The 12,565-nt window shown below is 49.1% G+C and overlaps 1 protein-coding gene across 1 annotated transcript in view; it reads left to right on the forward strand.

Annotated features, from left to right (window-relative positions):
* The window catches only part of BAZ1B (bromodomain adjacent to zinc finger domain 1B), a 291,291-nt gene that overhangs the window by 210,343 nt on the left and 68,383 nt on the right, over window positions 1-12,565 (forward strand). Inside the window, exons 17-18 of the mRNA XM_078680650.1 lie at window positions 11,156-11,303; window positions 11,584-11,705. Coding sequence (XP_078536776.1) covers window positions 11,156-11,303; window positions 11,584-11,705 — 270 coding nt within the window. The remainder of the gene's footprint in view (window positions 1-11,155; window positions 11,304-11,583; window positions 11,706-12,565) is intronic.

Consider the following 12,565-nt stretch of genomic DNA (forward strand, 5'->3'; position numbering starts at 1 on the left):
GACACTCATCCTACACTCTGCTGATGAAGGACAAAAATCCAGAAACACCGGTGTCCAGAGTTGGCCTGCAACCATGCATCACACTTCGGAACTTTGTTAAGCGCACCCGCTTTGAGAAAACAACATCTACCATGATGCTCCTGGGGTACACACGCTGTAATGGTGGAGTAGCGTGCGACCTATGAACTTTGTACGTAACTACGGCTCCCTTGAGCCTTCGAGCTGACGAGCTCAGGTTAACGCCCTACGCGCCTGGAGAGGTACCATACCTGATAACACTTTGGCAGCCTGCACAGCAACCCCTGACACTCATCCTACACTCTGCTGATGAAGGACAAAAATCCAGAAACACCGGTGTCCAGAGTTGGCCTGCAACCATGCATCACACTTCGGAACTTTGTTAAGCGCACCCGCTTTGAGAAAACAACATCTACCATGATGCTCCTGGGGTACACACGCTGTAATGGTGGAGTAGCGTGCGACCTATGAACTTTGTACGTAACTACGGCTCCCTTGAGCCTTCGAGCTGACGAGCTCAGGTTAACGCCCTACGCGCCTGGAGAGGTACCATACCTGATAACACTTTGGCAGCCTGCACAGCAACCCCTGACACTCATCCTACACTCTGCTGATGAAGGACAAAAATCCAGAAACACCGGTGTCCAGAGTTGGCCTGCAACCATGCATCACACTTCGGAACTTTGTTAAGCGCACCCGCTTTGAGAAAACAACATCTACCATGATGCTCCTGGGGTACACACGCTGTAATGGTGGAGTAGCGTGCGACCTATGAACTTTGTACGTAACTACGGCTCCCTTGAGCCTTCGAGCTGACGAGCTCAGGTTAACGCCCTACGCGCCTGGAGAGGTACCATACCTGATAACACTTTGGCAGCCTGCACAGCAACCCCTGACACTCATCCTACACTCTGCTGATGAAGGACAAAAATCCAGAAACACCGGTGTCCAGAGTTGGCCTGCAACCATGCATCACACTTCGGAACTTTGTTAAGCGCACCCGCTTTGAGAAAACAACATCTACCATGATGCTCCTGGGGTACACACGCTGTAATGGTGGAGTAGCGTGCGACCTATGAACTTTGTGATCAACCTTCCTTGTTCAAGTCCCCTATTGTAAATAGATTTCTTAAAGGCATCACGCACACGTTCCCTCCTGTTCCGTTTGTGATGCCTCAGTGGGACTTGAACCTTGTTCTTACTTTTCTGATGTGTGCTCCCTTTGAGCCACTTCACAACTGTCCTCTTCGTCTTCTTACTCTAAAGACTGCTTTCCTGGTTGCCATCACCTCTGCCAGGAGGGTGAGTGAGCTCCAGGCTCTTTCTTGTACTCCACCTTTCCTTTCTGTCCATCCGGACAACGTGGTGTTGCGTTCTAAGCCATCTTTCCTGCCCAAGGTTGTCACGGCCTTCCACATCGGGCAGTCCATCACCTTGCCAACCTTCTTCCCGCCTCCGCACCCCTCTAAAGAGGAAGAGCGGCTCCACCGTCTGGACCCAAAACGTGCGCGCTCATTCTATTTGGATCGCACACGCCAGTTCCGGGTGGATGACCAACTCTTTGTTGGTTACGTGGGCGCTAAGAAGGGGAAAGCGGTGCACAAGAGGACCACCTCCCGGTGGATCATCTTGTGTATCCAGGCTTGTTACTCCTTGGCTAAGAAGGAGCCCCCTGTTGGATTGCGGGCTCATTCCACCCGAGCCACAGCGACAACTGCCCTGGGCCGGGGAGTGCCCTTACAAGACATCTGTCAGGCAGCTACGTGGGCATCGCTGCACACGTTTGCAAGACACTACTGCCTGGACAGCCAAGTCCGGAGGGATGGCTTCTTTGGCCGTTCTGTCCTCCAGGACTTTCTGGTGTGATTATTGATTCGCAGACCCACCACTGGGGTTGGTATTGCTGGGGTATCTATTCTAAGGTAAGGAATCTAATACTAACGTGTCTCTTTCAGATGCACAAGTTACTACTTGTGTAACGATATATCTGTAAGAGACATTAGTTAGTATTCGATTCCTTACCGACCCACCCATCCTCCCCGTTCGGCGAACCGATATCTAGGGTTAGGGTTATCCCTTTAAGGGCCCTAGATTCAATGGCACCAGTGTTGGTTTTTAACATGGCTCAGCGCTTCTGGCGCGGAAAAGCTGTATCTAAGAACTGATGTCAGCACGCGGAGGCGGCGTCTAAGTACTCAGACGACGTCATCACGGCGCCGACGACAGACGCGGAGCCGCAGACGACGCCTACCGACGCGCAAGGGTACTGCTTCGCAAAAAAATTCCGGATCCAGTCTGACGCCTGGGGATATTCTAAGGTAAGGAATCTAATACTAATGTGTTCGAGGCATGTGGGCTGCTAAATTCATATCTATTGCATAGATCGCCGCCTAGTGTTGGGTCCGGATGATTGCACATTGTTGTCCTGGAAGAGTCTTCGAAGTATCACGAGATAGGTGGCTCCTCCCCTGGACTACAGTGCGCATGAGCATCGACTCCATCCCCAGATTGTTTTTTTCCGCCATTGGGTTCGGATGTGGTTTCGACGTCTCCTTGTCGGAATCGAAAAAACTTACTTCTTTAAGGCCAAAAGGCCTTCGTACCTGCGTCGGTATTGTTCGCGTGCGGTCTCGAGCTTCATCCGACTCTTCGGGTCGGAATTCTGCGGAGTCGAGTAATTCTTCGGACATCGAGGCCCTCTCGTCGCAGCAAGACACCGACAATCTTACCATGGAACGGAGTCCGTTCAAGTTCTGACCATGCTGTGGGTCCAAGTACCCACATATCGACGTGCATCCAGTCTGTAACAAATGCCTCTCGCCGGACCACAACGAGGACAACTGCATGGCCTGCTCAAAGTTCAGGTCAAAGAAAACGCTCAAGCTTCGGCGCGCCTCGAGGCCCGGCGAGCGGCTCCGGCACCCGACGACATATTCGACGACCCCGCAGAAGAAGGCCGAAGCCATCATCTTCAGATTTCACCCCCGTCGACGGAGGTCGAGGCCAATCCCGAAGAACACGTCGAAGGACAGAGCCAAGACCTTGAATACGTCGAGGAGGTAGGGGACGACGAAGAAGTTTATGGGGCCGCGGAAGATAGCTCGGAGGAAGAGCTATGCCCCGAAAGTTACTTGATTCAGCCGCAGGTCACGGGATCGCCACTCTGCCTTACCCACGACCCTGAGCCGCTGTCCCCGGCCCCGCCTTCTGGCCCGGCCGCGGACACACCAGCGGAGACGCCATTGCGCGTATCGAAACCAAAACCTTCGGAATCGACGGCACCAAAGATGGCCGACGTCCCACCGAAACCTTCGGATTCGACAACACCTAAAATGGCCGACGTACCATCAAAAATAACAAAGCCTGCTCCCTCCTCGACTCCGTCGCCCTGCGGCCCTCCGAAGTCGAAGAAAGCTGTCGAGTCGACAGCGCCGCAGAAGGTGGCCGAGGACCCGTCCTCGAAGAAGGTCGTCCAGCACGTGTCGAGCACGGTTACGCCGGCAAAGTCCACTAAAGCTGTCGAAGCAAAGTCGGCACAGGACAACGACCCGAAGTCCGGAGGCACTGCGCATCGGCACAAAGACACCAAATCTAAAGCAACCGCATCGGCGCCTAAGCCTACAACGGGGGCACGGACCGTTGCAGCCGAAGATTCGTCGGAGGCCAACTCGTCGCCACCGAGGTCCTCCGATAGTGGCAGACATGGGCCATCGGTTACCAAACCCTCTGCTTCATTCACAAAGCAGGTCACTGACTCCCTCAAACGTATTCGGGAGAAGGCTTCGACGTCACCAACTCACACGCCATCGGGTCCGAAACCGGTGGACGCACCTGCGAAGACTTCAACCAAGCTTCTTTACACTCTGCCGCCGAAGGTGGTACCGAAGGCATTTGCACCCAAATCGGTGCCGAAGATCACTGAAACGTCAGAACCTTCGACACAAAGTGGCCGATTGGATCGGCATCAAGCTTCAGAAGAACACTCTGAGCATTACATCGATGCCGACACCGGGAAGTTGACCCTCTATAAACGAAAGATCACTTCCCAACCATTGGAATCCTATGTCATTCCACTGAAAAAGAAAAGGCCGGCACAGGACATTCCTGCCCTTGTTGAACCTATTCAGCCTCCACCAAGGAGGAGTCCATCACCTTCCCCCAACCAGTCAGGGGGAGAGGACGATAGCCAGGATGAACAGTACAATTTCCCAGCTGACAATGACCCTGATGTACAACAGGACTCGTATGACGACACTGGTGACCAGGGAGGCCATCAGGTGGAACAGGACTCACAAGGTTTTGGTGCACGTACATCCCCAACTGAGGATTCAATGAGCATTTAGTGGGAGAAGTGTGGCTCAGGGGTTAGAGGCAGCAGACCCGGAAGCTGAGATCAGTCCTGGACCAGGGTTCAATTCCTCGCCTTGGCGGGTCTTGGGCTAAAAATTCCACGGACTCGATAATTCTCGCTCCGGTGCCTCCTCGACTCACGGGTTCACACTCTGCGACTCTGGGCAATAGCTTGCTTAATCTCCACAACGGCCCCTCGCGGCGGGATGCCTGACTTTCACCTTGTGGATACCCTGCTATCTCACAGGGGAATACCAGGAAGGGTTCCCTAAGCAAGCGCCGGGACACCCACTGCGGGTAGCTGTGCGCTATATAAGCTCAACTACATTTACATTTAATGCGAATCATGATGTGGACATGCATGCTGACCCGGTGGAAGAAGATTTTTTGTTTGACACTTTCTCGGTCTCAGAGCGAACAGTTAAGACGCTTCCTATGCTAAAAGGTGTCCTTAAGCATGCCCCAGAGATCTTTAAGGAACCTACCAGGGCGAGAGTGGTGAACCCACGTATCGAAAAGAAATACAGACCGGCACCTGGGGACCCTGCATATATTCGGGGACAGTTGCCTCTGGACTCGCTGGTGGTCGCCAATGCCCGCAAAAGGGCGAACTCCCAGACAACGGGTGAAGCTCCTCCCCCAGACAAGGAGTCGAAAGTGCTTGAGGCATCGGGCAAAAGGGTGGCTGCGCAGGCTGCCAATATCTGGCGTATATCGAACACACAGGCACTATTGGCACGATATGATAGGGCGCATTACGACACCCTAGAGCAGCTCCTTCAACACCTACCTGATCAGTTTAAGGAGGGAGCCGAAATGCTCATACAGGAGGGAAAGCTCATTTCAAACGCTGCAATAAAGTGTGCACTTGATGTGGCGGATACAGCGGCTAGGGCGATTAACACTAGCGTCATGTTAAGGCAACAGGCATGGCTTCGCATATCCGGCTTTAAGCCCGACATTCAAATAACAATACTCAACCAGCCCGTTAATCCTGACAGACTGTTTGGCCCAGATGTTTACACCACCCTCGAAAAAATTAAAAAGGACAATGAGACAGCTAAGTCCATGGGGGCGCTTCAGTCTCAACAGTTCAGGGGGAGCACTTTTCGTCGCTCAGGTGCACGCGCTGTTACCAGAGGACACTTTGGTCAACAAACACAATTCACGAAAGGTGGCGCACAATCCTCGTACCCCAAACAGGGCAGAGGAGGTTACAGAGGTAATAGTGCCAAGGGCAGAGGCAGAGGAAACAACAACTCCCGTTCCTCTGCCGCCAACAAACAGTGACTCTCTGTCACTGCCCCCCGACCATCCAACACCTGTCGGGGGGAGACTCTAGCAGTTCCTGCCAGTCTGGACATCCATCACCACAGACAGGTGGGTAAGACAGCTTATCCAGTACGGTTATTGTTTGGAGTTGACCTCCACTCCACCCAACATTCCTCCAAGACAACGTCCTATGTCGGCAGAGCACTTGCACTTATTGCAGCAGGAAGTAGTGGTGATGCTGCAAAAAGGCGCAATCTAGCTCGTACCGGTGGAGGAGGAAGGCACAGGGGTCTATTCCCTGTACTTCCTTATCCCAAAGAAGGACGGATCCCTCAGACCCATTCTGGATCTACGCCCCCTCAACCTGTATATACTGTCAGAACACTTTCACATGCTTACACTGCAACAGATTCTTCCCCTGCTAAACCAAGGTGACTTCCTAGCAACCTTGTACCTCAAGGATGCTTATTTTCACATACCACTCCACCCATCCCACAGAAAATACCTCAGGTTCACCATCCACAACAGGCATTATCAGTTCAAAGTCCTACCCTTCGGAGTGACCACTGCCCCCAGAGTGTTTACAAAGTGTCTGGCGACAGTTGCGGCGCACCTCAGGAGACAGAACATACATGTCTACCCTTACCTAGACGACTGGCTCGTTCAAGCAAAGTCTGAACGGAAGTGCGCCGCAGACATGTCCCACACCATTCGCCTCCTTCACAGTCTGGGGTTCTCGCTGAACTACCCAAAGTCGCACCTTCAACCAGCCCATGTGCGGCAGTATCTGGGCGCAACAATAAATACCCTGACTGCTATGGCTCAGCCAAACCCGGTCAGGATCGACAACATTCAGTCGCTGATCCAGAGGTTCAGACCGCAACACTCACTACCAGCGAGAGTGTTCATGCAGTTGATAGGCATGATGGCCTCCTGCATCTTCATAGTCCCGCACGCAAGGTTGCATATGCGTCCGCTCCAAGAATGCTTAGCAAATCAGTGGACACCAGCTCGGGGACAACTGACAGACCTAGTGTTGGTGACCCGTCGGGCATACAACTCTCTGCATTGGTGGAATCCACACAACCTTTGCAAGGGACGACCGTTCCAAGAGCCTGTGCCACAGATTATCCTAACAACGGACGCATCTCTCCAAGGGTGGGGAGCTCATGTGCTCCACTACACGGTGCAGGGACTGTGGACAACTCAGCAACAGAAGTTGCACATCAACTACCTGGAATTGATGGCAATCTTCATGGCGCTCAAGTCCTTCAAAGTACATCTGTGCAACAAGGTCGTGTTGATCCGGATGGACAACATGACAGCCATGTACTACATCCAGAAGCAGGGAGGTACTCACTCGCCACAGCTGTCTCATCTGGCTCAGAGCATGTGGAAGTGGGCCATTCAGAGGAACATTTTCCTCATGGAAGAACACCTCCCGGGCAAGGACATTCAGATGGCGGATCTGCTCAGCAGATACAGCCATCAAATGCATGAGTGGGAGATACATCCATCAGTACTCCACCCGTACTTCCAGCAATGGGGTCATCCAGAGATAGACCTGTTTGCCACAAGGGAAAACGCCAAATGCCAAAGCTTTGCCGCCAGGTTCCCTCACCCAGAATCGCAAGGGAATGCGGTATGGATAAACTGGTCAGGCAGATTTGCGTACGCTTTTCCCCCAGCGCCTCTCATTCCGCTGGTGGCAGGAAAGCTAAAGCAACACTCGATAACGCTCATCCTAGTTGCTCCAACGTGGGCACGCCAACCATGGTACAGCACGTTTCTAGAACTTTCCGTGGTACCGCATCAAAGGCTGCATCTCTCTCCAAGCCTCTTGACGCAGAGCCATGGCGACATTCAGCATCCAGATCCGCAACAGCTCAACCTGGCGATCTGGCTCCTGAGGTCCTAGAGTTTGGCTACCTCAACCTGCCTCCTGAATGCATGGATATCATACGAGAGGCGAGAAAGCCCACTACCAGAGCTTGCTATGCAGCAAAATGGAAGCGGTTTGTCATTTACTGTACAGAACACAATATCAACCCGCTGGATGCATCCATTCCTAACATCATCTGCGATTTGTTACATCTTTACAAATGCAATTTAGCGTACGCTTCCATTCGGATACACTTATCCGCCATAGCGGCTTATCTCCAGAACAGGCAGCATCTCTCTGTTTTCAGGGTGCCTGCCATTAAAGCCTTCCTGGAGGGACTGAAACGAGTCATTCCTCCGAGAACACCACCAGCTCCAGTGTGGAACCTCAATGTGGTCCTCACTAGGCTGATGGGCCCACCTTTTGAGCCACTGCACTCCTGCGAAATTCAGTTCCTGACATGGAAAGTGGCTTTTCTCATTGCTATTACATCGCTCAGGCGGGTTAGTGAGCTGCAAGCGCTCACAATCCAGGAGCCATTCATACAAATTCATTCAAACAGGGTAGTACTACGCACTAACCCCAAATTCCTTCCGAAAGTGGTGTCACAGTTTCATATCAACCAAACTATTGACCTGCCCGCATTCTTTCAAAACCCACAAACAGTAGCGGAAAGAATGCTCCATACATTGGACGTTAGGAGGGCGTTGATGTACTACATTGACAGAACACAACACTTTAGGAAAACACAACAGCTTTTTGTTGCCTTCTCAGCACAGCACAAAGGCAACCCTATTTCCAAAGCAGGAATAGCCAGATGGATTGTTAAGTGCATTCAAATCTGTTATCAAAAAGCTAAATGTACTTTAACAATACCCCCAAGGGTGCACTCCTCACGCAAGTTGGGGGCCTCCATGGCCTTCCTGCGGAACATTCCTTTGGAAGACATTTGTAGAGCAGCCACGTGGGCTACACCGCACACATTTACCAAACATTACTGTGTCGATGTGCATTCCAAGCAGCAAGCAGCTGTAGGACAGGCTGTTCTCAAGACACTTTTTCAGACTTCTGCAGCTGGCACGGGCAACCGCCGTTAATGGAGGGACTGCTATGTATTCTATGCAATAGATATGAATTTAGCAGCCCACATGCCTCGAACTGAATATGCTACTTACCAGTATGCATCTGTTCTTGGCATGTAGGGCTGCTAACATTCATATCGCCCACCCTCCTCCCCGGTGCCCGTAGCGGCTGCAGATACTCTCTTGCATTCAATCATTAGCATGGACATCCTTTACACTATTTCACTCCATCTCTGCCACAATGGCTAAAAACAATCTGGGGATGGAGTCGATGCCCATGCGCACTGTAGTCCAGGGGAGGAGCCACCTATCTCGTGATACTTCGAAGACTCTTCCAGGACAACAATGTGCAATCATCCGGACCCAACACTAGGCGGCCATCTATGCAATAGATATGAATGTTAGCAGCCCTACATGCCAAGAACAGATGCATACTGGTAAGTAGCATATTCACTCTTACAGATATATCGTTACACAAGTAGTAACTTGTGCTTTCAAACCACTGCAACAAATACAGATAGCCAGCGCTAATGTAAATGTAAATGTGTTTCGATTTATATAGCGCACTAATCACCCAGGGGTCTCAAGGCGCTTGCTTAGGGAACCCGTCCTGGTATTCCCCTGTGAGATACCCCGGCAGGGTATTCACAAGGTGAAAGCCAGGCATCCCGCCGCGAGGGGCCGTAGTGGAGATTAAGCAAGCTATGGAGGTAACTGATGTACAGTCTATGCAAAAGTATACAATACGCAGCTCATATGCCTCAAACGGAAAATGCTACTTGCCAGTATGCATTTGTTCTTGGCATGTAGAGCTGCAGATTCTTATACGCCCACCCGCCTCCCCGATACCTCCATCTGTTCCAGTACTATCTGTCTACTTCTTACTACTCCTTCTTAACCTTTTGTGGAAAAAGAATCCTAAGGATTGAGTCGATGGGCATGCGCTCTATCGTCCTGGGGAGGAGTCACCTACCTCGGGACTACAAAGACTTCTTCCAGGACAAAAACAAACTGCAAACATCAGAGCCAACACCAGATGGCGATCTATGCAAAATTATACGAATCTGTAGCTCTACATGCCAAGAACAGATGCATACTGGTAAGCCCCATTTTCCTTTGCGAACATAATTTAAATTAGTTGAAATGTCTGTTTCATCCTTGCATAGATGTTTACTTCATTCTTATAACTGATTTTACGTATTCGGTGAGTATTTGAACCTTTCAGAAATCGCTCCAGTTCTTTTGTGCCCTTTAGTTTCTAAAATATTTCTTGAGGCTGTTCTCACGAGGAGCAGGCTCAAGACCTATTTGCATATGGCTGGGTCTAAACTGGGGTGGCATGCTGAGCAAAAGAAAGATTGATTTAACCCAGATCTCCTGACTGGGTGTGAATGTTTAATTTATTCAGCATTCCGTCCATCATTGGTTTGCGTAGCGTCCTTTTTCAAAAATTACATAATTAACCCTACTTTGAACCTTAATCGAAGCCACACTAGAACACCTCTCCTTGACGGTATCTTCCTTGTTAAAGTCCACTTGTATGGTTTACTAGTTAGAGGCCATCAGCTAACACCTAAGAAACAGTGAATGGCTTGTTGGCAGTTAAGGCCTCCACCCTCTTCTCCCTAGTTATTTTACATTTTCACAATAATGCGACCACATTGCTCCTCAAGTTCTACCCAAATTCATGCACACTAGGAGAAAAATCATTTCACACTGAAGGTGGGCCTCCAGTACTAATTTGATAAAAACAAAGGGCCTCAACCAGTCTTACCATCTTTAATGTGAAGCTGGCATCAAAACTTTCTCTAACTTATTGGGTTGTCTGGAGTAATACATTGGTGCCAGAAAGTTGACACGCTCGACCTAGAGTAGACATCGCCCATTGTAAGGAAGGAAAAGTGTCTAAATCCCATTTTAGAAATACATTTTTTGTTGTCTGTAGAGCAGCTAACTGCAGATCAGAACTCTTACAAAAGTGTCAACATTTTAATATCTCTGCCTTAGTGGAAAGCAAGGTCAGCCTGGACAAAGGTATTGTGCATTGTTGTTCTGTGAAACTCCACTACCTACCCGTTTCCTTTTTAATTGAAACATTGAGCGCCTAATGGTTCTACCATGCAATGTTATTGTTTCATTTGGTTGCTTAAGTGTACCTTTTAGTGGACCTCTATATCTATAGGTTTTCTTTTGTGAATTGTTCCTTCAGTGTATGCCTCCATCATTTTCCGATTTTCTCCCCTTATGTTCTTGATAAATTTCATAATGAAACCTTTTTGGGAAAGTGTGCATCTGCTGTTATGTTATTTACAGGTAGATTGACGGAGTTAATGAAAATTTTGAATATTGGACTGTTGATCTCTCTGCCCCTTAACCTGCATGAAGTCAAATGTGCTACTTTGGCATCACATTTAATGTTTGATATAAAATATTGGTTGCAGCCTATGAAACTGTTTATTTTCCTAAGGATTGAAATAAACCTTAGAGGTCTACTTAAGATTTTGAAAAGATTCTTTGGATACTAAAGATCCATATCCTTTGATCTCATTAGGTGAAGATGACAAGCTGATCCTGTGCGACCAATGTAATAAAGCATTCCATCTTTTCTGCCTGAGGCCAGCACTCTACGAGATACCGGATGGTGAATGGCAGTGCCCTGCCTGTCAGCCATCAACAGCTAGACGAAACTCTCGGGGCAGGCAAGTCTTCAGTCTTGAATTCCTTTCCCATGCATACAATCGGTGTGCACTTAACCTCCTTTTATGTTGTGCCTTGACCAAGCCTATTTGTCAGTTGGTTCTCAGCTTTTCCATCTGATTGTCTTAAGACCATTCTTAAGGTTTGCCCCATGAGTGTGGCATTCTGTGGCTGAAAGCACAAGTGAGCGAAATACTATCCTAATGTTGAGGCTGTAAAACAGTTTCATTGGTAAAGTCCATTGGTTTCCTAACCGCTTTAAGTAACTTTTCGGTATTTCAGGAATTACGCTGAGGACTCTGTAGATGAGGACGAGGATGAAGAAGAATCTTCTGAGGAGGAAGACGAAGAGGAGGACGAGGATTATGAGGACGAGGATTATGAGGATGTGGTTGGGCTCAGATGTAAGTATATGCATGCTATTGAAACATAATGGGCAATACTTTTTGCCAAAGGGTTGCTACCATAAATCCAAAGTAATACTGTCTGCTTTTGATGCAATCTTTTAAAATATTTTCATGTACATGAGGTGGTCCCACTTTGTCTGCAGGCTATCTTAAGGTGACTGGAGCCATTAGAGGGCATTGCGTGTGTGTAGCTCATGACTTCAGTAAATAAGGGATCTAATTTCAGGTGAGCCTTACTTTTAGAGCCTTTGTTTTGGTGCTGCCTGAGATCCTGCTTCTGTCCTTGTGGTCCTGATTGAGCCTTGCTATGTTCTTGTGGTGCTCTGTATCAACTAAAAGTTTTCCCTCAAATGTTCCGTATGCTAGCTTTTACTACAGGTTAACATTTGTCATCCATGTACTCATTTAGACTGGACACATGTATGAAGGCACTCTGGTAATATTTGCCATTTGTGATAATCTTACTGCTTCATAGAGTGCCTGAAATTAACAGAACCTGGTACTTGTGGCTGGACTTCAGTTATTAATTTGTACAACTTCATATGCAGTTTGTGTTCAGTAGTGCCCGTGCTATTAAATAGTCCATGCCTTTCCCCTTTAAGAATTGCGATTTCTCCTTGGACACATTGATCAGAGCTATGATGAGTGGAAGCCAGTGTTAGAAGGTGACGACTGTGCTCTGACTGATGTGTTGTACTCCCAGCCATGAAATAATCATGTTGGTAGGGACAAGCTTGGGAGCAGAGCTTTGGTTCCTCGTGTTTAAAGATGCACAACAGCTAAAAATAAAGCCAAAATGCAATCCAGACTTTGTCGCATTAGTGATGAAAGGTCATTGAGGAGAACGCTCCTTTCAG

The sequence above is a fragment of the Lissotriton helveticus genome, chromosome 3_1, assembly GCF_964261635.1.
Source record: "Lissotriton helveticus chromosome 3_1, aLisHel1.1, whole genome shotgun sequence".
Taxonomy (NCBI): Eukaryota; Metazoa; Chordata; class Amphibia; order Caudata; family Salamandridae; genus Lissotriton; species Lissotriton helveticus.